Source organism: Nematostella vectensis, chromosome 8 (genome assembly GCF_932526225.1).
Source record: "Nematostella vectensis chromosome 8, jaNemVect1.1, whole genome shotgun sequence".
Taxonomy (NCBI): domain Eukaryota; kingdom Metazoa; phylum Cnidaria; class Anthozoa; order Actiniaria; family Edwardsiidae; genus Nematostella; species Nematostella vectensis.
Window position 1 is genome coordinate 13,949,268 of NC_064041.1, and position 20,955 is coordinate 13,970,222.

General features: G+C 41.6%; 1 protein-coding gene across 2 annotated transcripts; it reads left to right on the top strand.

Annotated features, from left to right (window-relative positions):
* The first annotated feature begins 234 nt into the window (after positions 1-234).
* Positions 235-19,774, top strand: LOC5501180 (2-Hydroxyacid oxidase 1). 2 transcript variants are annotated; one of them, XM_048731281.1, is made up of 7 exons: positions 235-535; positions 2,384-2,535; positions 3,109-3,309; positions 4,406-4,725; positions 5,058-5,216; positions 5,752-5,849; positions 19,125-19,774. In XM_048731281.1, exons 1-7 carry the CDS (start codon positions 366-368, stop codon positions 19,162-19,164), a joined length of 1,140 nt encoding a protein of 379 aa, XP_048587238.1. In that variant the 5' UTR covers positions 235-365; the 3' UTR covers positions 19,165-19,774. The 2 variants fall into 2 exon arrangements, with proteins under 2 accessions (XP_048587238.1, XP_001622504.2); XM_001622454.3 differs by lacking the exons at positions 235-535; positions 2,384-2,535; positions 3,109-3,309; ... (1 more) ...; positions 5,058-5,216; positions 5,752-5,849 and adding exons at positions 11,489-12,028; positions 15,163-15,314; positions 17,932-18,401; positions 18,789-18,947 and having other exon boundaries at positions 19,027-19,774.
* The last annotated feature ends 1,181 nt before the right edge of the window (positions 19,775-20,955 follow it).

The window sequence follows — 20,955 nt, forward strand, 5'->3', positions numbered from 1 at the left end:
ACATTGCAGCGTGCATTTGCCGTTGGGTTGGTTGGGGTCAATCATACAATAAATAGCCTGCGTGCATCCGGTTTAGAATTGTGTGAAACCGGATGCACGGAGGCTAACAATAAGTTATGTTATCTTTATAATACCCCCGGACCATACGCTCCTGCATCACAGAGGAGCTATTATCCAAACCAGATCTTTTCATTCGGTAGCGCCGCTCGCTGGCGCATGAGTCTTCTAGATATTGTCCCCTTTGGTTTGGTAATCATTTCGTGACTCAACCTTTGACATTTCGCAAAGAGGAAGTTGAGATCAAATTAAACTTGTGTTATCTTGTTATTGGATTTTGTGACAAGACAAGGCATCGCCAGAGCAAAATGGAAGCAGTCTCTACACCATCAAACTCACGAAACAGAACGAAGCCTGTATGCTTGACGGATTTTCAAGATCAAGCCAAAGACTCTTTGTCAAAAATCGCGTATGAATATTTTTCAAGCGGAGCTGAAAATGAAGAGACGCTGCGAGAGAATAGGGAAGCATTCAAGAGGTAATTCATTTATTTATATTTAGTTATCTATTCGTTTATTGAATTATATTTTTATCCAGTTTAATCAAAATATTAAAACAGGTTATGAAGAGAACCCTAAATTGGCTTACTGAGCTTTTGAGTAATGTTTGAAATAATAATAACTATTGAAATATTAGGTTTCACGAATATTTGCATCTGACCAACTGATCCGACTGAATTCACCGAGTTGTATTTATTTACCTATTAATCTTATTACTGAGTAAACAGGGTTATAAGATCAGAACCCGAGCTTAACTTGTCATGATGAGGCGGACATGAAAATATCAACACTCTCGTGAGAAATCAAGCGCGCTATCCGCCGACGGGGTTAAAGCGCTTGACTCTTACTATATTTTATCTGTGGTACAGTTAAAAATAGCGAATGAAAGAACAAGTTTTGTAAGGGATCTTATAGCCAAATTCGTCGTTGTGCGACCTCCCAGATTCTCCAAAATTATTTTTTTTGTTTGGTAACAGCACGTAAACCGAAGCTTGTGTCTGGACTACGCGCTTTCCCCAACGGGACAAAAACGCACATTGACCATTAATTAAGTATGGGTTTATTGTTAAGTTGGAAAACGGATGTGCTTAGCGCGCGCGCGGTGGGGGGAGTGGTGCTGTACAGGACCCGAAATGATCCCAGGACCCGAAACGATCCCAGGACCCGAAATGATCCCAGGACCCGAGATGATCCCAGGACCCGAAACGATCCCATAATTAAGGGTTTACAGCGACTCTTTTTCTAAACAACGTGATTTAAAAAACATAACTTCCAATACAAAACTTCTTTTTATTAAATGTTGACTTTAGAAGCACACTAGCATACACACATTGGCACCAGTCGGGCCAAGACGGGACGCTAGCACAGTCTATTACCCGTGCAGTTCGGCAACCATGGACAATCGGCAAAAAAAAATTGCAGGGCGACTTCGAATCGAACGAAGTGCTTTAAACCACAGCTCAGATCCATGTGGGATCTAGAGCTGCGACCGGGCTAGCGTGATGCCAATTGTGCGGATCACGCATGCGACCTTTGCTAGTCTAAAACTCCGTCGGATAGCCAAACTATCCTTGCGAGTATGTAAACATAAATGTGGACTTTAGAAGCACACTAGCATGCACACATTGGCACCAGTCGGGCCAAGACGGGACGCTAGCACAGTCTATTACCCGTGCAGTTCGGCAACCATGGACAGCTGTTTTGTCCTTATTAGGACTCGTCAGCATGGCATAGCCGGTTTGCCTCAGTTAAACTTCTTCGGCAAAAAAACCGCAGGGCGACTTCGACTCGAACGAAGTGCTTCTAAAGTTCACATCTTTTTATTACATTGCTCAAGCGGTAAACCCATAACCAGAATAATTGCTCACGAGCTAATATTTACCGACACATTTTAGGCAGTCGGTTTGGCCGAGAAGATGGAATGACAAAATCACACTAAGTAATGCACTCGAACAACGCTTTTACTACCGTTGCAAAATAGTAACACAAATAACGCAAAGGTGTTTCATATGATTTTAAAACTAAAAGCCAATCCTTCCACATTCCTTTTGTTTGTCCATTACCGCAATTCCTTGGGATTAATTTCGTGGACTTCTAGAGACCGTTTCGGGTCCCGGGATCAGTTGGGGTACGCTTGTTCAAAGTTAATAGCTTGGGTTGGCGAATAATGATTAGCCTCAAAGAAAAACCTCTTCAAACTTTAGGCTAAGTAAGTTCTTATTTAACGGGGATGTAAATTGGTATTTTTTAGACTAACAGGTTCTTAAATACTAGGGTTTTTTTTATAAGCGGGTAAGTCCTGTATGGGTACTATTTTATCCCTAAAGAATCAAATTGCGCCCACGAATGCTACGCGGTATTTCTCATGTTAACATGAGCACGACTATCCTTGGTCAGCCAATCAGCATGCCCGTGTGTATCGCGCCTACAGCATTTCACAAGATGGCACATCCGCACGGAGAGCTCGCCACTGCTCGAGGTACGACCGGGGGAAGGGGTGGAGGGGAGAATGTTCGGGTGTGGATTGGGGGAGAGAAAAGTATAGGAGGGGAGAGGTAGAGGGGTAGGGTGGTATGGGATAGATGGGTAGTGGGTAGGGGGGAGAGGGGTAGGGGGTAGTGGGGTAGAGGGGTAGGGCAGTAAAGGGGTAGAGGGGTAGGGGGTAGTGGGGTAGGGGGGTAGACGGGTGAGGTTGCCACAGCACGAGACAGCCAAGGGATCGGAGAAAGAGTTCGGATGTGGTGGGAAGAGGAAGGGGAAGGGAAGTACTCTCCTGAGGAAGTGTCTGTACTAGGAAGAAAACAAACATTGAGAAAGGTATGATATTTCGCCGCGTTTGTATTCTACGGAAGTGATTAGTTATGAGGCGGCTTATTTGCAACATTTCTTTTAGTTATTATCCGTAAACTAGATTACAAAGATAAAAGATAAGGATTGAGAAGAAGAAGAGAAGGATTTGGATCTTGAGCTTAACTTTGCCTTAACGTTGACCTTGAACTTGACCTTACACTTGACCTTGACCATGAGCTTGACCTTAGCTTTGACCTTGCAGCTGCCGCACAAGCGGGTACGTGCATGACCTTGACATGGGCTGCTAACAGCTCGATAGAAGACGTAGCAGCTACTGCCCCTGCCGGTGTGAAATGGCTTCTGATATACATGATGAAAGATAGAGAACTTGTCAAGGCTTGGGTTCGACGCGCCGAGGAATCGGGATTCTCGGGAATTGTCGTCACGGTCGACTCGCCTGAAGGTAAGCACCGAAACCTGACGATACAACGACGATGATCAGATGGCACAACGGCGTTTTTCCGCCGGCACAACAAATATAATCAGACGGTACAACAAATATAATCAGACGGTACAACAAATATAATCAGACGGTACAACAAAGATAATCAGACGGTACAACAAAGATAATCAGACGGTACAACAAATATAATCAGACGGTACAACAAAGATAATCAGACGGTACAACAAATATAATCAGACGGTACAACAAATATAATCAGACGGTACAACAAAAATAATCAGACGGTACGACAAATATAATCAGACGGTACAACAAATATAATCAGACGGTTCAACAAAGATAATCAGACGGTACAACAAATATAATCAGACGGTACAACGAATATAATCAGACGGTACAACAAAGATAACCAGACGGCACAACAAAGATAATCAGACGGCACAACAAAGATAATCAGACGGTACAACAAAGATAATCAGACGGTACAACAAAGATAATAAGACGGCACAACAAAGATAATCAGACGGTACAACAAATATAATCAGACGGTACAACAAAGATAATCAGACGGTACAACAAATATAATCAGACGGTACAACAAATTTAATCAGACGGCACAACAAAGATAATCAGACGGTACAACAAATATAATCAGACGGTACAACGAATATAATTCAGACCGTACAACGACTAAAATCCGACCGTACAACGACGATCATCCGATGGTACAATTACGATAGTCCGACGGTACAACGACGATAATTCGACGGTAACGCAGATAATCAGACGGTACAACGACGATAATCAGACGAGGGGAAGTAACGAAAACTGACATCACTACCTGCCATTTTAATACTAAAAGCTTATTCTAAACTCGTTGTTTAGACATATAAAGGGCCATATATTAAAAAAACCGTAAAATGCAACCCTCGTGAAATAAAGTTTATTGTATTGTATTGTATTGTACCTTTCCAAGAACTAAAACAGATTTTGATATAAGCGCTTTGCCCGAATAAGCAACCCCGGCAGGGATATGAATAATCAAATAAGCGCCGCAGTGTCTATTCGAGCAATTACAGTAATGCATTTTTTTTAGGTCCAAAGAACTACAGTATAGAAAGAAACAAATTTACACTGCCTTCAACTCTTACGATACCAAACCTTGGCCATAAAAAGTACGTGCTTAAGTCAGTGGATGGTAACGGCAATACAAAGTTTGTATCCGCCGGAAATGAATTATTTGATGGCGGAGTCACGTGGAAAAGCATTGATTGGCTGAAGAAATTGTCAAGACTACCGATTGTGCTGAAGGGAATTCTGACGCCTGAAGACGCGAGGCTGGCGGTTGAGCACGGAGTAGACGGGATCATAGTGTCCAATCACGGCGGACGGCAGCTAGACGGAGTCCAAGCCACGGTAAGTTAGGGACGAGAGTAAGTTACCACTGTACGAGGTGCGGCCAAGGGGGATTCAAAAAGCGTCCCGGTGTGCTAGAGGGTTGGAAAAAATGGGAGCGGAGCTGGGTAGTTTGCGAGCTCGCCACTGCAGGACAGGTAGGACGGCGTAGGACACGATGGGTGCGAGGATAGGGAAAGGATGGCAGTACAGGTTTGTCAAGTCTCTCCTCCCCCCTTCCCTCACCTCCTCCCACGAAAAGAGAAGCAAACAAACCATGGCTAAAACCATAGATGTGTCATGCTGATATGCACACAATAAGTCGTTATTGTACGCTCTTTCATTTCCATTAGATTGACGCTCTCCCAGAGATTGTGAAGGCCGTACAGGGAAAGTTGGAGGTTTATATGGACGGAGGAGTAAGACTGGGCACTGATGTGTTCAAGGCCTTAGCGCTTGGCGCCCGCGCCGTGTTTGTTGGTCGACCTGTGATCTGGGGACTAGCGTACAAGGTCTGTTGTATACATATCGCCTGTTTGATTTTTGAGAGATCGATCTATATCTCTCATTTTGCATGCCATTCATACACACTTATTATGTTTGAATATTTAAATAAAAACTTGACATATTTTCAATGTATCAAATATCCATAGCTATAAAGCTAGATCCTCATAATCCAGCAATTTCTGCAGGATAAATTTAATCTAACAATACAGAATACTCGTCTCAAATGCATGATGCAAAGTGTGGAAAGAAATACCAGCCTCACTGAGAAACAATATCAACTCTTTCGGCACTAAATTATGTCCAGCACAATTTTTGCGAACACCATTGAAGATCCGAAGTTTTCTTAAGCGACTATTACACACTGATTTTCATTATAGATTGTAAGTTTTGTCTGATCCGATTAGCTATTAGCTGTGAGCGAGCAAGTAGGACTTTTGGGATAATAATGATGACAATGGTATCACCAATTGATTTATCTCGGAGTTTCATAACATTATTGGATATTTTATATCATTCTTGGTTATGCTTGGTGTTTTGTAGGGCGAGGAGGGCGTCCGTCAAGTTCTCGAGCTCCTCCGTGAAGAGCTCAGACTCGCCATGATTCTATCGGGCTGTGGCTCCCTTGATGACGTCACTAGTTCTTACGTCATACCGGCCAACCAATCAGCAAGGTTGTAATATTTGAAATGGCGGAACAGTTTGCATTGTCAATGGCAAACGACAAAATACATAGGTCCCATTGTTAAGTGTTAAACGCGACTGACCATTCATCCATGTTACGTGACCCATACAAGTAAAAATAAAGATAAAAAACGAGAAACTATGTCAACGACACTTGGCTCTCCAGAAAAGTAGAGGAGAGTGATCGTCACTTTATCGTATACAATTTCGACCAACTGCTATCCCTAGGGGGTTGTTGAAGGATTTTTCAGATTCTGATATCTCTTAGGGTATATAAAACTTGACCAATTACTATTCATCCTAAGGGGGTGTTTCCGATTCTGCCATCTATTGGATTAAAAATTAATTCGACCACACCCAATTTGCTATCTCTTGGGGGTAAGAATTTCTGTTGACCACGCCCCAAGTCCCCTCCCTTAGGGTTAAAATCGATTTTGCCGACGATCATCCCCGTCTTTTTTATCGGAGTCGTCCCCTCCCTCCCGGGCCATGAACCATGGGTCGAACTGTACTCTACTGTAGTAGACAGCTAGGGTCATAACTAAAATTGGAGGTATTAGTTTACCTCATTATTATGCAAAATGGCGGCCATAGCCGCTGCGAGAGAACCACGCAGAAAACGTTCTTCTGTCGGCCAAATAATACTCCGACCTATGATTTATTGCGTTTACTGCATGCTAGAGGAACCCGGATGCCATGCTGTAAAAGAGACTCAGTGCGATCGTGGCGAGAAAATATTTATTTCAAGATTTACGGCCAACGTTACTCAAAATTTCGCCCTCATGTGTGCCCGATCGATCTGAGAAAGTTGGGATTTTCGTTAGGTCCGGACGGTGTCAGCAAAAAAGGAAATACATCGACAGAATCTACAATAGTTTTTCATCATCTTGATGCTTTTAACAAGCGAATACCTCGTGGGTACCCCATGGGTACCCCGCCATTTAGTTTTTGTTTACATTTTCGCAAGTTACATGCTGTATCATGGAATCTCACGTCCAGTACCCGAGAGCGTGTTTGAGGTAACTCGAATACATCAAAGTCGCAGAAGAAAGGTAGCCGACTAAAACAAGCAAGAAGCAGAGTTGTGGTAAACCTTTTTTGTCTTTTCTTTTCGTTTTGGTTGGGGTGCTACAGTAGCCGTTGCGAATAAAGATAATCTATGAAATTGAAAGGGACTGGCCTAGTGAGCACATGAGTAGGAGCTTATTTATCTGGGATATTTTTTCAAGGGGTATGCTCTTGAGATACATGACAAGTGGAATTTTCTGCATTATTCTACAATAAATTATTGTATAAATATCTTATACCATGCTAGATGGCAACTTATTTTACGTAAATCCAGTGCATGATGCAAAGTTTGAGTGGATACTGCCAAATAAACAAAGCAATTTCTGCCGTATTCTTTTTGGCTTGGTATAAAGATACGTGCCTACATTTGAAGACTTCTGCATGGAAAGGAATCAGAAGTTTAGTGCTTATACACCAAACCCCTGTTATCTTTTCTTTTATAAAGATGAAATATTCAAGTAAACTGTTGCACCCTTTAGTCAAGCGGACACAATTGTTGTTCAAAAATAGAGAGTTCATGTGGATGTAATTGACAATTGATCATTCAGTTCTATTATTTTGTCATTTTCAAAACAATGTCAGGCTAAAATGGGATGCCTGATTTAATATCAAAAATATAATTTTTAATGTTCAAAAATGATCCTGTCTGTCGTCCTATATTTTCTGTAGGGCTTTCATGTCTCTATACTTCATTTCTAATGAACACACCCATACAGAGACAGATCCAGGGGTGAGAATGGGGGTGATTTTCCTCTGAAGATATCATATAAGTTAACTGTCATCAAATTTTTTCTCATATGTCTACTTAATGCTCTGGAGTATTTGGAAAGGGGTTGTTGGGTTGGTTTTCTGGAGATGGTGGTGGCTACAGTATTAGTGCAAAGCACAGGATCACATAATTCCCCGCTAGAATATGCAAAGTAAATTAGTGGCACCAAATAATAGCATATTACATTCAAAATCATGATCATTTCTGCTGCTTTACCACACTTTTAGGCCAAAATAATGCAGAATTGTTTCTAGTGTGCACAAGACTTGTAAAATTTAACAATATTCATGAATTTCAGGTAGTTGACATGACAAATAAAATTCCACCAGGAGGGTAAGTTATACCAAGGAATGTAAGGTTATACACTTACACACACTGGTTATACACAAGGAGGGTTGACCAACGATTTAGTAAAGTACTAAAAACTATTATTTTTTGCTTTGCACCTTGGATTTCTTTTAAAAGTTCCTTTTTATGCTAGAATACATGGGTTGTGTCCAAAAAATACCACCCTCCTAATTCTAAATACTGTCACACTTGAAAATCTATATTCAACGCCCTGATGATAAAGAATCAAATTATGAAAACTGCATTTTGGGTGGACTGAGAAAGATAAGCTTTTGAAGCAAAAAAATATTTTAGTGTCCAGTGGAGTACAATGACTGTGGTCACACAAGTAAACTTGCACCCAGAATAGGTTGTTCAAGTTTAAGCCCCCTCTCTCTCTCTCGCTTATTTTTTAATATCTCCGGCTTTATAGTAGACCCTTGGTTTGAAGTAACTGCCTTGAAGAACAGTTTAAAATAACTTAAATACCTCGTGATTTTGATAGAAAAACAGAGGGGCAAAGTGAGAAGTTCTCTATTTAATTTTGTATCAAGTAAAACTTTTACACTAGTGTTTTAGTTGCTGTACTTAGCTTATTACAACGCATTAGCATCGAGTCGACGGTGCTTCCCGGGTCTGTGTCAGCGTTTAGTGAGCTATAAGTGCGTGTTTTTCGATATTGAATGTGGCATATTATTTTCGGGGTGTCAAACAGCTTCAAAGAAACGGTTAGGCTGTATATTCGTACTCCCCTTCGCGCCGCCATTTTGTTTCAAGTGATAGCTTTGCATACAAATAATATATAGATTTAGGCACTGCCTAAAAGCGGAGCCAGCATTGAACACCTTCTGTGTTGACTGATTGAGGTATTTTTGGGGGATCTAGGATCCTGCTTTTTACTGAGATTTATTTATTGTACCAACCAAATGGATCCAGGCCTTATTCAATAATTTAAATTATGCAGTACATCAAAGTTAACAAACACAATTCCTGGTGTGAATATGGCTGTCAAAGTTGTCAAGAGTCTAATGGTAAATTCTTATGTCCCATCATAGAAGTTCCATTATGAATATCTTTTTTTTAATCAAAACAATACTCTGACAAGCTTTGCCCTTGTGCAGAATATGTCATGGATGTAACAGCATTCCAAAGATTTGAAATAATATATTAAGACTGTTTAGATGCCATACTGTAATTTTTATGTATTGATTAAGTGGCGATTCTCTCCTTGATTAGACCGAATATTGCAGAAAAATGTCTGGAAATTAAAATCCAAAAATATATCTCCTTTCATGCATTACATATTGGTGCACCCACCCTTTACCATATAGTGGCCTTGTTGTTGGTGACTTCTAATTTCAAACCAAAGCCTTTCATTGATCTATGTTTGGGGTAGAGAGGAAGCAAAGAATATCGATTGACTAAAAAATAGTTGACGGGAGAGAAGATATAAAGGGAATTGACTCAACTTGAAAGGTTTGTTGAAAAAAAATATAACAGTAATAAAAAAAATTTGATTGAGCATTTCTTGACATTTTCCCTTTCTCATTATCTTAACCCTTTCACCACCACAGGCCTCTAAAGAGGCCATGTCTATGCTATCCATGCTATGCGAACATAATTCTATTATTGAAAAAGAACCAGGTTGTTGCTAGTGTTATAAAGTTTAAGTATCTTGCCCCAAAAATCCCTTTCCCTTAATAAAAGTTTCATTAATAAACATTTGTAAACCTACATTCTGACAAGCTTTGTCTTTGCAAAGAACAAGTAATGGATGAAATAGGATTTCAAAGATAGAATATAGTGTTAGACACAATTTTAGATAAGATGCAATACTGAAGTTTTAATGTACCATTTTTAGAGGTGATTTCCCATCCCCATGGGAATTAATACCTACAAATATACATCCAGTAATGCATTATATTTTGGTGTTTTTAGAAACCCTGGATCCAACCATTCCAATGAAATAAATATAAACCTCTAAAATAAATGTAATGGGAAAGAGACTTGGAAAGGAAATCCTAAAAAGAAGATATAAGTGAAAGTACTAAATGAAAATTTCTAATTCAAAAATCAAATCTGTTCATTTATTTATTTTTGGTGTAGAGGGGAAATAGCAAATAGCATCAATTGCATAAAAATAGTCAACAAGGAAAAGGAAGAAATATGACTCTTTTTCAAATGTTTGAAAAGAAAATATAATAAAAATAATGTGATAATTATATTCAGTACTTTCCTAAAATATCCCCTTTCCCATTATCTTAAGGTTGATAGAAAACTGTTTTCTTTACAGATTTTCTTTTTTATTTTTATTTTATTTGAAAAGCAAAAGTTTGTTTTTAGTTTACTATAATACAAGTATCTTGTTCTAAAAAAACCTATTGAATATGTACTGCTGAATCACATAGTAATGCCCTAGTCATTTGAGCCCCCTCCCTTATGGTCGTGGGAAGTCAGGGGTAATGTGGGATTTTATATTACTTTTTAACCAGAATATATCAAGAGGGGTTGTGGTATTGACAGTTTTCGACTCTTAACTTGGAAACAGGCTTTTATTAACGTCTAATCCCCACCCTTTCCTGGGACCATGTGTGTGGGGGTATCAAATGACTAATGGATAAGAACTCCCTACTGTTATCTTTCAAGACATTGGTTTTCAATTCTAATGTCTCCCAGTCTTTAGCATTCATCTTAGTCCCTGGTTCATAAAAGATTCCTTTCAAAACAATATTTTCATCAAGACATTTATAATCTGACTAATTTCCACAACTATTTGAAAAAAAAATAAACACATGAGATGAAAGATGCAGACAATAACAACAATACATATTGGCAATAGGGGTTGATTTTTTTTATACTCGGTAAGGAAAATTTCTCTTGTAAGTTTTAAAAGTTGCTTTATCTTCTAAGGATATGTATCTTCTTAGGACTAAGAGCACAGGATATAAAGACAAGAAAGGGTCTTCTTTAGCAGTATATGACAAATGCAATACGATATTGGTTAGCCCTTATGAAATATTTCAACACAATCAAGAACAAAGATAGAACAAAGAATGTCAAAACAAAAGGAGTTATGCTCAAATAATTTGATTACTAAGTTAAGTACTCGTGCTTGTATTTAGCCGCCATTACGGGGCCGAGTGGGGCCTGGGAGTTGCGCGGCTGACTGCCCGGCGAGTGACACCACAGGGTACCCGCGCAATTACCACAAAAGCAAGTCGCATATTTATACCATATTTCTATACCTATGGAGCTCCGCGCGCGGGCTACGGCCGCGCTGGCTCCGCTACCAAGGGGGAGGGGGTGGGTACTCTGCTGTGATTGGATATTTTTTTATTTACAAAATGCCTCCAATTTTAGTTAGGATCCTAACTGGTAGAATTTCCTTTGTTCTCGATTACATCTATCTACTGAGGTTACCGGTCACGGTAACAAAAATAAAATTTCAACCTCAGTTAGCGGGATACCGAACCATAGGTTGGAAGCTCTAGTCACCAAATGCATTAGTCGGACACGTTTCGGCTAGCGCGTCGGTTACCGTTCGCGCGCCACAAGGGTAGTCGCTCGGATTACGCAACGTAACATGACCGGGATTTTCTAATTACACGACGTCGCGGAGCGTGTCGCAAACAAGGCACGTTTCAGACAATATTGAGGGAAACTCGTGGTTTATTAGCAGAATTTAGCCCAACAAATACTGTTCCTATCCTCCTTTATATAGTTCTGCTAAGCCAGCCGCTGTAGTGCCACGCATCTAGTGTCACGCTCGCCTTTAATACGTAGAATCGAGTCTAGCGCTGTTCTTGTGGGGAAAGGATTTTTGCAGTCGGTAAGGATGGCTGCTGAGCCCGTCTGCTTGGATGACTTCGAGAGGCTTGCTAAAGGAAGTATGAGTGAGAAGATCTACTCTTTTTTTGCAAGTGGTGCAGATGAAGCAAGAACGATCGAAGAGAACAAAGAAGGGTTCAGAAGGTAAGGATACATTGTGAACCAAGAGAGATGACAAAGGTTATAAATGCCACAGTAGTTATATAATACCTATAGTACCTTCCGAGTGCATGTCGTGAGATAATACAATCAGGAGGGAAGTGTAAGGAGATGGAATGGCAACTGCATAAATTAAACGATTTCACACATTCTATGTTCGTTTCGCTTCGTTAATTTGAGAAGTTTTAAAAATTAATTTGAGTTTTATGCATCGTTGAATATGATATTTTACACATAAATAACAAAATAAATAACAAAATAGATCGATGGCAATATACCTTAAGCTTCTACATCTAAAAATCGGGGCTTGCTAAAGATAGTTTTTACGGCGAAATTTGTACCTATGCTTGTAGTGAAGGGCGCGAAACAAACATTGCAAACTACTTTAGCCAATTAGAGTGCACCATTCGCCTTTAATATATTCAGTAGTGATTCCATCTTCTTACACTTCCTTTATACAATGCACCAAAAACTGGTATTCGAACTGGTATATACTGGTATTCGAATACCAGTTTTTGTTACATTGTTTTTATTCTTTTGTTTACGATCACGACTATTTGGGCCTTTTGTATTGATTCGTGCTTTTAATTAAAATACAGATACAGTTTACACACTCTATTCGATGTTAGTAAGCCTGTGGTACCGTGACCAGCGGTTATAGCTGCGACCATAGGAGAGTAGACGGGCATAGGTTACGCGGCGAGCTTCTACGACTATGAATGAAGTGTGTCTTTGTTAGTATTCTTTTATTTGTTATGTGACACTGACAGGGGTAGCGATGTATACCTCGAAGTTTCGAAAGTCTCGCAAAAAAATTCAATCTTAAAATCTCGGCGTCTCGTTTTTTTTTTTCAAAATTTTAGGGTCTCGAGGTCTCGATTTTTTCCTCACGGTCTCGGAGTCTCGGATTTTTAAATGCAACCTCGACCTCAACCTGATTTTGTTATACGCTATCTGTTTTATGTTGTTTTATGCTACGGGTTTCCTCTTGTAGCAAGATTATATTGTAACTCTACTTATTCTTTTTTCAACTGATGTTTATGCAGTAGCGAATCTAGGGGGAGGGTTTGGGGGGTTTAACCCCCCCCCCCCTTTGGGCTGCCAGAAAGCCACAAGTAGCCAAAAAAATCACCCCTTTCCCCTTTGTCACTGAGCCAACCCCCCCCCCCCCCCCTTTTAGCGAAAAGCTAGATCCGCCCCTGTTATGACATACCTCCGAAAGCAAGATCGAAAAGCTCGTGCTCGGATTCCGAAATTTGACAAAAGCCTCGGGCTCGGATTTTGAAACGCGGGTCTCGGCGCCTCGGTAAGTCCCGGATTTACCAATCGCTACCCCTTCTGACCCTGGACAAGTAGAGCGCGGCGGTACAAAAAAAATGTCTAGAGTAAACGAAGAATCGTTGCTATTTCCATCAATATCCATACTTCGATCTTTTTAAAGCTCCATCTATATCAATGCAGATTCGAACAAATGCCCTTATGCTTGCCATGTAAGCTCACCGAGATTGTTTGATAATGAACACGTCTTGACTCGGGAATTGAGCCTTTGACCCTGTCCCCAGCCGAAGCCGGATTCTACGAAATAAATCCGATCACGGCATCCCTTTTGGGAATTATTAACAACGCGCCCCCGTGTCATAGACTGCTGATCTTGAGGACAGCACTGGTTTTAGGGAGTAGACATCACTTGTTAGGGGGAACGGGTTAGCGCTGCTAAGTTTATTTTTTTCCGGTTAAGAAGTTGCCACCCTGTCCTAATATAAAGCACAAAATTAGCGACCCTCCCCAAAAAGGCGACCAAAAGACCATCCCCAAGGATTTTTACTTTTAATCTTTAGTCGTGAAATGCTCCTCAAAAGGACTTCACACTCTTTCAGGGCGTCTATGAGCACTCTTGCTATAGGCGGCTGCCAAAAAATGTCATTTTCAAAATAAATAAATAAATAAATAAATAAATAAATAAATAAATAAATAAATAAATAAATAAATAAATAAATAAATAAATAAATAAATAAATAAATAAATAAATAAATAAATAAATAAATAAATAAATAAATAAATAAATAAATAAATAAATAAATAAATAAATAAATAAATAAATAAATAAATAAATAAATAAATAAATAAATAAATAAATAAATAAATAAATAATAGCATAATAATAGCATAATAATAGCATAATAATAGCTCTGCATAATATATATATATATATATATATATGTGTGTGTGTGTGTGTGTGTATTTCCTTCCCCCCACTATGCTATGCCATAACTTTGACATTAACAGAAATTCGGAAATTCAGTGATCATTAATAGCTGGAAAAGATCAACGAAAAAAAAAAATAGAAGTCAAACTCGGGGCTGCAGTAAACGATTTTCAGCGCCAACCAAACAAAATTTATGAAAAAAAGGGGGCGCATCACATAATGATCATTATGTTATAAATTTTGGAATTCCAGAATTTTAGGAGGCTTGGAAATTGATCAGAATATTGTTCAAATAAGGCCCTACCCTAAACCCTGTATCAAAATTTGAGGACCTCCCTCAAATCAAAGCTAAAAACACAACCACCCCCAGTACCACGCCCAGAAGCCCCTGTCTCCCGCCAAATAATGAAGTCATTTTGATTTGCCCAAGTAAACCTCCTTACTGCCAGGGCTATTTATTGAAAGTTCGACTGTGGTCATGAGAAAACGGGCAAAACTGCAGCTTCCAAGTGAAATTTCAGCAAAATAGCGAATTTGCTCAATAAAGCTGTATACCGTTTGAAAGGCCTAGCTTCGTACCTTGGAAAAGCATCAATATATGATGTTGTAGGACATAATATTCTGTCCACTTCAACAAAAAGATTAATCGTAATGTGTACATGTAGCGTAGAATGGGTGGACTGCTTTCTTAAAAGGGCTGATACCCTTGCTTTATCGTAGATCGTGACCAGGCGATACGACAAATTTTCAATATATTTGTGTATTATTCAATAAAAAACATCAAGAAGGCCTTACTTGTGTTATTAATAAGCTCAGGAATGGAAGCTTTTCTAAAATTGCTAGAAAGTATATTTTTTTATGCAGAGGAATATCATTGATGCCTCACTGAGGGATACGGTTTTTCTTATTACAGAATTAAGCTGCGCCCGAGAATGCTCCGAGGGATTTCTGATGTCGACATGCGCACTACCATACTAGGCCAGCCAATCAGCATGCCCATATGTATTGCACCAACAGCTATGCACAGATGTGCACACCCGGATGGAGAAATAGCGACGGTCAAAGGTATCTGGCAGAAAAGTTCAATATATGGGGGGCCAAGTCCAAATACTAATAGCGACGAACAAATTTATGTATCAGAAAAGTTTGATATAACTAGGGTCAAGTCAAGTCTATACGGTATGTAGCAGAAAGGTTCAAGAAAGGGAAGGACTAACTTTTTCTCGCTCCTTTCTCTTCTCTCCCTCCACCGGCGTAGTTCCACCTCCTTCACATGCCACGTTACGTCCAGGAAAGCAAAGGCCAACACTCAAGTTGAGAAGAAAACGGATGACCGGGGAGGGGGGGGGGGGGGGGGTGGGGGGAAGAGCGACGACCAAAAGTGTCTAGCAGAAAAGTCCAGAAAAGCTCTCGTGTTTCTCAGCATTTATTTGATTGTGTCAGAGTAAAGCCCTTGTGTTGAATGTGTCAGGGTAAAGCCCTTGTGTTACATGTGTCAGGGTAAAGCCCTTGTGTTGAATGTGTCAGGGTAAAGCCCTTGTGTTGAATGTGTCACAGTAAAGCCGTCGTGTTGAATGTCTCAAAGAAACACCCTTGTGTTGAATGTGTTAGGGTTGAGCCGTCCTGTTAAATGTGTCAGGGTAAGGCCCTTGTGTTGAATGTGTCAGGGTAAAGCCCTTGTGTTGAATGTGTCAGAGTAAAGCCCTTGTGTTGAATGTGTCAGGGTAAAGTCCTCGTGTTGAATGTGTCAGAGTAAAGCCCTTGTGTTGAATGTGTCAGAGTAAAGCCCTTGTGTTGAATGTGTCAGGGTAAAGTCCTCGTGTTGAATGTGTCAGAGTAAAGCCCTTGTGTTGAATGTGTCAGGGTAAAGTCCTCGTGTTGAATGTGTCAGAGTAAAGCCCTTGTGTTGAATGTGTCAGGGTAAAGCCCTTGTGTTGAATGTGTCAGGGTAAAGCCCTTGTGTTGAATGTGTCAGGGTAAAGCCCTTGTGTTGAATGTGTCAGAGTAAAGCCCTTGTGTTGAATGTGTCAGGGTAAAGCCCTTGTGTTGAATGTGTCAGAGTAAAGCCCTTGTGTTGAATGTGTCAGGGTAAAGCCCTTGTGTTGAATGTGTCAGAGTAAAGCCCTTGTGTTAAATGTGTCAGGGTAAAGCCCTTGTGTTGAATGTGTCAGAGTAAAGCCCTTGTGTTGAATGTGTCAGGGTAAAGTCCTCGTGTTGAATGTGTCAGAGTAAAGCCCTTGTGTTGAATGTGTCAGGGTAAAGCCCTTGTGTTGAATGTGTCAGGGTAAAGCCCTTGTGTTGAATGTGTCAGAGTAAAGCCCTTGTGTTGAATGTGTCAGGGTAAAGTCCTCGTGTTGAATGTGTCAGAGTAAAGCCCTTGTGTTGAATGTGTCAGGGTAAAGTCCTCGTGTTGAATGTGTCAGAGTAAAGCCCTTGTGTTGAATGTGTCAGGGTAAAGCCCTTGTGTTGAATGTGTCAGGGTAAAGCCCTTGTGTTGAATGTGTCAGGGTAAAGCCCTTGTGTTGAATGTGTCAGGGTAAAGCCCTTGTGTCGAATGTGTCAGGGTAAAGCCCTTGTGTTGAATGTGTCAGAGTAAAGCCCTTGTGTTGAATGTGTCAGGGTAAAGCCCTTGTGTTGAATGTGTCAGGGTAAAGCCGTCGTGTTAAATGTGTCAGGGTAAAGCCGTCGTGTTAAATGTGTCAGGGTAAAGCCCTTATGTTGAATGTGTCAGGGTAAAGCCGTCGTGTTAAATGTGTCAGGGTAAAGCCGTCGTGTTAAATGTGTCAGGGTAAAGCCCTTATGTTGAATGTGTCAGGGTAAAGCCCTTGTGTTAAATGTGTCAGGGTAAAGCCCTTGTGTTAAATGTGTCAGGGTAAAGCCCTTGTGTTAAATGTGTCAGGGTAAAGCCCTTGTGTTAAATGTGTCAGGGTAAAGCCCTTGTGTTAAATGTGTCAAGGTAACGCCCTTGTGTTGAATGTGTCAGGGTAAAGCCCTTGTGTTAAATGTGTCAGGGTAAAGCCCTTGTGTTGAATGTGTCAGGGTAAAGCCCTTGTGTTGAATGTGTCAGGGTAAAGCCCTTGTGTTGAATGTGTCACAGTAAAGCCGTCGTGTTTTATGTCTCAAAGAAACGCCCTCCTGTTAAATGTGTCAGGGTAAAGCCCTTGTGTTGAATGTGTCAGGGTAAAGCCCTTTTGTTGAATGTGTCAGGGTAAAGCCCTTGTGTTGAATGTGTCAGGGTAAAGCCCTTGTGTTGAATGTGTCAGAGTAAAGCCCTTGTGTTGAATGTGTCAGGGTAAAGCCCTTGTGTTGAATGTGTCAGGGTAAAGCCGTCGTGTTAAATGTGTCAGGGTAAAGCCGTCGTGTTAAATGTGTCAGGGTAAAGCCCTTATGTTGAATGTGTCAGGGTAAAGCCCTTGTGTTAAATGTGTCAGGGTAAAGCCCTTGTGTTGAATGTGTCAGGGTAAAGCCCTTGTGTTGAATGTGTCAGGGTAAAGCCCTTGTGTTGAATGTGTCAGAGTAAAGCCCTTGTGTTGAATGTGTCAGGGTAAAGCCCTTGTGTTGAATGTGTCAGGGTAAAGCCGTCGTGTTAAATGTGTCAGGGTAAAGCCGTCGTGTTAAATGTGTCAGGGTAAAGCCCTTATGTTGAATGTGTCAGGGTAAAGGTCTCGTGTTTTCCCATTAGCCGCCGGTGCCGCCGACACATGCATGGCCTTGACCATATGGACCACAACTACATTGGAGGAGGTAGCCGCTGCTGAACCGCAGGCGCTTAAATGGTTCCTCATCTATCACTTGAAAGAAAGAGAGCAATTAACATCCCTTGTCAGGCGCGCGGAGAAGTCTGGGTATAAAGCTCTGGTTCTTGTCGCTGACGCTCCCGACGGAGGAATTCCATACCATCGCAGTAGTAAGCGAAATGGTCGTTTACTGACAAAAGGCAAAGGGCCGCAATTGGTACACATGGAACATTGCCAGATAGACCCTTCGGTCAGTTGGGAGAGCGTTTATTGGCTAAAGTCGTTCACAAAGTTACCTATTGTGCTGAAGGGAATTCTGACGCCTGAAGACGCGAGGCTAGCTGTGGAGCACGGAGTAGACGGGATAATAGTGTCCAATCACGGTGGACGGCAGCTAGACGGGGTGCAAGCCACGGTAAGTGAACATCACAGTGTCCATTTACCGGGGGCCAAGCTACATGGGTTCAGCTTTTCAGCCTTTTTGTTTTGAAATGGCGGCTTTCTACCGGCGAACTGCCACATTTTGGCGAATGCTAAAAAAACGCAAAGGTAAGGCAATAATTTTCTTTATGACTGCCTCATTATCAAACAAATCTGCCGTCTTTTCTACAGTATGTACAAAATGTGTGTTTTAATGCTGTACACTTGGTCAAAACAGCCACTGAAGTCAGCCTTTTGTACCTTTACTCGAACGATTTCAACACTACGATTGTGTTTGTTCTCGCCAGAGCACGCGCATGCGTATACGTTATTCAGCACTTCCCTCATACCCTTCGTTTTTGTTACCTCATCGCTTTCCAAGATCGATGCTCTTCCAGAGATTGTGAAAGCCGTGCAAGGAAAGCTAGAGGTTTATATGGACGGAGGAGTGAGACTGGGCACTGATGTGTTCAAGGCTCTAGCGCTTGGCGCCCGCGCCGTGTTTATTGGCCGACCGGTGATCTGGGGACTAGCGTACAAGGTATGCTTATGGTATCACCAGAGTTGATTTTGTATCATTGATAACTTTATCATTCTTGGGTATACTTGGTGTTTTGTAGGGCGAGGAGGGCGTCCGTCAAGTTCTCGAGCTCCTCCGTGAAGAGCTCAGACTCGCCATGATTCTATCGGGCTGTGGCTCCCTTGATGACGTCACTAGCTCTTACGTCATACCTGCCAACCAATCAGCACGACTGTGATTCATTATGGAATCTTAGTAAAGAATGATTACGGAGTTACAGGATTGAGAGGATGAAGGAATTAACTTATTTTTTTTAGCCTCTAGATATTTCTTTGGCGTTATTTAGTGTGGTTCCTGAACTCCTTTAGAGCCCTAACGTCATGTATGAACCAAAGGTCAGTACTTCATGTTGGATTAGGGTTGATAGTGACTTTTATGGGGTCACGCATGAAGTACTAACACTCACGGGGGTGTTTATTTTAATTGATTTCATTTTTCCTAGATGGCGGTGCGCGAATGATTCATGAAACTCCGTGTGATTATTGATTTAGATTGCATTAATGCGCCATTTCCAAATATAGAATTTGGCGTTTGGGAGTGGCATTTTGTTATTTTTATCCGTAAATAATGCGAAGGGAAAGAAAAGTTAAGGTTGACTGAACACATTTAATAATAATATTTGGAATAATAATACTTGGAAAAATAGATTAACCTAATAATATTATAATTGGTCTAGGTTTTTATGCCCTATTTTTTTTCTCAGTAGAATCATCCGGATTTTCAACCAGTAAGGTGTTTTTATGCCAATATTTGACCAACGTACTGCAATGAAATCCACCCACTGACAATTTTCAGTTGGTCATCATTAGTCCCCCCCTCCCCTACTCCCAAAATTTTATGGTCCTTGGATACCTACCCCATGGATATCGATACCATCCCCCTACCCCATGGATACAGATACCATCCCCCTACCCCATGGATACCGATACCACCCCCTACCCCATGGATACCGATACCATCTCCCTACCCCATGGATACCGATACCATCCCCCTACCCCATGGATACCGATACCAACCCCCTACCCCATGGATACCGATACCATCACCCTACCCCAGGAATACCGATACCATCCCCCTACCCCATGGATACCGATACCATCCCACCTACCCAATGTATACCGATACCATCCCCCTACCCCATGGATACCATCCCCTACCCCATGGATACCGATACCATCCCCCTACCCCATGGATACCGATACCATCCCCCTACCCAATGGATACCGATACCAACCCCCTACCCTGTGGATACCGATACCGATACCATCCCCCTACCCCATCGATACCGATACCATCCCCCTACCCCATGGATACCATCCCCTACCCCATGGATACCGATACCATCCCCCTACCCTATGGATACCGATACCATCCCCCTACCCCATGGATACCATCCCCCTACCCCATGGATACCATCCCCCTACCCCATGGATACCATCCCCCTACCCCATCGATACCGATACCATCCCCCTACCCCATGGATACCGATACCATCCCCCTACCCCATGGATACCGATACCATCCCCCTACCCTATGGATACCGATACCATCCCCCTACCCCATGGATACCGATACTATCCCCCTACCCCATGGATACCGATACCATCCCCCTACCCCATGGATACCGATAACATCCCCCTACCCCATGGATACCGATACCATCCCCCTACCCCATGGATACCGATACCATCCCCCTACCCCATGGATACCGATACCATCCCCCTACCCCATGGATACCGATACCATCCCCCTACCCTATGGATACCGATACCATCCCCCTACCCCATGGATACCGATACCATCCCCTACCCCATGGATACCGATACCATCCCCCTACCCCATGGATACCGATAACATCCCCCTACCCCATGGATACCGATACCATCCCCCTACCCCATGGATACCGATACCATCCCCCTACCCCATGGATACCGATACCATCCCCCTACCCCATGGATACCGATACCAT

Bases quoted from the DNA above. Each gene is read 5' to 3' on its own strand.
- LOC5501180 (XM_048731281.1), top strand. From the start codon at position 366: ATGGAAGCAGTCTCTACACCATCAAACTCACGAAACAGAACGAAGCCT. The intron at 2,536-3,108 runs GTACGACCGGGG...TTGACCTTGCAG, and splicing joins AGAGCTCGCCACTGCTCGAG to CTGCCGCACAAGCGGGTACG. The intron at 3,310-4,405 runs GTAAGCACCGAA...CATTTTTTTTAG, and splicing joins CACGGTCGACTCGCCTGAAG to GTCCAAAGAACTACAGTATA.